The sequence below is a fragment of the Melanotaenia boesemani genome, chromosome 12 (assembly GCF_017639745.1).
Source record: "Melanotaenia boesemani isolate fMelBoe1 chromosome 12, fMelBoe1.pri, whole genome shotgun sequence".
Lineage (NCBI taxonomy): Eukaryota > Metazoa > Chordata > Actinopteri > Atheriniformes > Melanotaeniidae > Melanotaenia > Melanotaenia boesemani.
Window position 1 is genome coordinate 27,469,769 of NC_055693.1, and position 2,804 is coordinate 27,472,572.

General features: G+C 34.0%; 1 protein-coding gene across 1 annotated transcript; it reads left to right on the top strand.

Moving 5' to 3' along the window:
- The first annotated feature begins 656 nt into the window (after nt 1-656).
- LOC121649858 (olfactory receptor 52D1-like) lies at nt 657-1,598 on the top strand. Its single transcript, XM_042000957.1, has one exon. The coding sequence runs from the start codon at nt 669-671 to the stop codon at nt 1,596-1,598; it is 930 nt and encodes a 309-aa protein (XP_041856891.1). The 5' UTR covers nt 657-668.
- Nucleotides 1,599-2,804: the final 1,206 nt, after the last annotated feature.

Genomic DNA, 2,804 nt, shown 5'->3' on the forward strand with positions numbered 1-2,804 from the left:
AAGTAAATAAATAAATTAATCACATTATCAAGAGGAGCCTTACCCATAGACCTCCCCTTGGCAGAGCAAATTTTTTCAGCACGATACAGCAACCAGATTATCACTTTGCTTGCAATGATGCTGGACAGGACAAGTTAAAAAGTAAAAAAAACAATTGAAAAATGGAAATCTTAAATCACTTTCTGTTTATTTAATCAAATATTTATTAATTTCATTATATTTATTTATTTAATTGTGAATAAAAAAAAAGCTTCATAAGAGGGTGCTATTGGTAAATAAAACTAAGGTGACTGAACTAAGACAATGTGATGAATGGTTTAGTGTTGGCTTGAACCACCAGGGTACGATAACAAAAAAAAATGCATTATTTGATATTTTTCATGCACCTTCAGATTTTATTTACCAGTGTTTAATTTTCAGAATATACCACAATGTATTACAACAAACATACAGAGGACATCAACAATAATTTTCCAAAGCATTGAGCTTCCAGCCAATCTCTGAGCTGAACTGGCAGGAAGAACGTTGATTGGCTGGTTTGAAATCTCAGCTCAGGTGGTTCTTTAGACTAAAATGGATAAAAAAAGAGAGGAGAGACCAGACACTGTTATAGAGCAGCTTCATTTTCTAAAGAAAAAAAATTTAAGCCCAACATCTCCAAGCAAGCAATGAATAATTCCTCTGTAATTTCAGTCTTTTTCCTTTCAGGTTTGAATGAAACAAGACACATCAGATCAGCTCTCTTTTTCCTCAGTTTGTTGTGTTACTGCATAATTATCCTGGTAAACGTGTCTCTTATTCTGATTATCATTTTTGTTAACAGCCTCCATGAACCAATGTACATTATGTTGTGTGCTTTTTGCATGAATGGACTTTATGGGACAGCAGGTTTCTACCCCAAATTTCTGTGGGATCTGCTCTCTCCTGTTCATATCATCTCTTACTCTGGATGCCTCATTCAGGTACAAGTAATGTATTCCTTTGCCTGCAGTGATCTGTCAATCCTTGCAGTCATGGCATATGACAGGTATGTGGCTATTTGTCGCCCTCTGGAGTACAACTCTGTCATGTCAAAGCAAAGGGTTGTTAAGTTATTGTGTTTTTCTTGGTTAACACCTTTCTGTATTGTAGGAACAAATAGTTTTCTGACATCTAGACTGAAGTTGTGCAACTCATTTATTCCCAGAGTTTTCTGTGTGAATTCGAGTGTTGTGGCACTTGCCTGCTTTCCCTCACAAACTATTATTAATGGGATAGTTGCAAACATCACTATAACCATTTATGTTTTTCATGTTTTTTTGATAATTTGGTCCTACGTGTATCTCATTAAAACGTGCGCTAATTCTATAGAAAACAGAGCTAAGTTCATGCAAACATGTGTACCACATTTAATGTCTTTATTAACTTTTGCTGTGACCATCCTTTTTGACATCATGACAATACGATTTAGTTCCAAAGAATTTCCTCAATCCCTCCAAAACTTTATTGCAATAGAATTTCTTGTCATACCTCCCATCATGAATCCTCTCATTTATGGTTTCAAGTTGACCAAAGTTCGGAAAAGGATTCTTAAACTTATTAGTTTTACACTAAGTTAAATGATATTTGAACTATATGTTATAAATTTGCAGACTCCTACATTAATTACAGGTTTCATGATGTTTGAGCAGATTGGCCATTTATGAACTTAAAAGGGAATCTAGTCTTTCCCAATATAATTTAAGATTTAATTGAAAATTTAATTAAAGAGTGGATAAAATGTTAAACAAGCACATTTTGCTCATAACTTTCACAAAGTGCTGATTAGCAAAACAATACAATAACAGCAACAACAATAAAGTTTCAAATAAATATTCTTTTTTTAGGAATTATATTTCCTGCAAAACGTATGTGTGGCTTGCTTTTCAGCTTAAAGATACTAGAAGTGTGTGTGTGCAGAACATAATTTCCCTGGATGAAAAGCAGCACCTTGTTTGATCATCAGACCTGGACATCACCTCCTCAGATTTATTGTCAGCAAAAGAATCAAACCTTTAATTCCTTGAACATCCCAGCAATGTGCTTGTTTAACCTCAAAGGCTTTCTTGTTTTACTTTAGGGAACACTTGGCACATTTTCTGTAAAGCGCAGTCACTGCTCTCAGAGCAGAGGATTATCTGTGTTTTCCTCAGCACACTGAGGATCGTTTGACTTGATGAAATTAATCAAGTTTATGTTATGAAGCTAACATTATTATTCTGAAGTGGTCCCGAAGTGGGTTTGTTGACCTAATTTATCTCTGATCTTAAAAATGCTTTATAAAACTGTACCTTGACTTATGAATGTGTGGTCTATTAAAAGATCTAAGAAGGTCCATTCCTTAAATCTGTGGTCCTATCTATGATATATTAATTACTTCAGGCCATATACAAAGCATTTCTGGGTTTTAAATACAGAAATGGTTTGCATGGATCCATTTTTAAAATGATCTGTTTAAATAAATTGCTCCAGAGTTGCAATGGATTTTTTTTAACTTAATTTGCCGCTCATAATGACTCGCATCCATCTGAAAGCACAGTTGGTGAGACCTCTCCATTATCATTATACTTTAGATATTCTATTTTTTATTTTGTTAAGTGTTAAGTCATTTTTGTTTAGGATACTTGAGTTAAAACCTCCACAGCATTTCTTAAGGTTTAGTTTTTACTTTTACAGGCACAGATACAAGACAATAATCTGAAACATCCAGCTGTCTTATATGACATCTATTTACCCAGTGCTCATGTATCTGAAACATCAGGAAATAATGGATTCTTGACAATGAT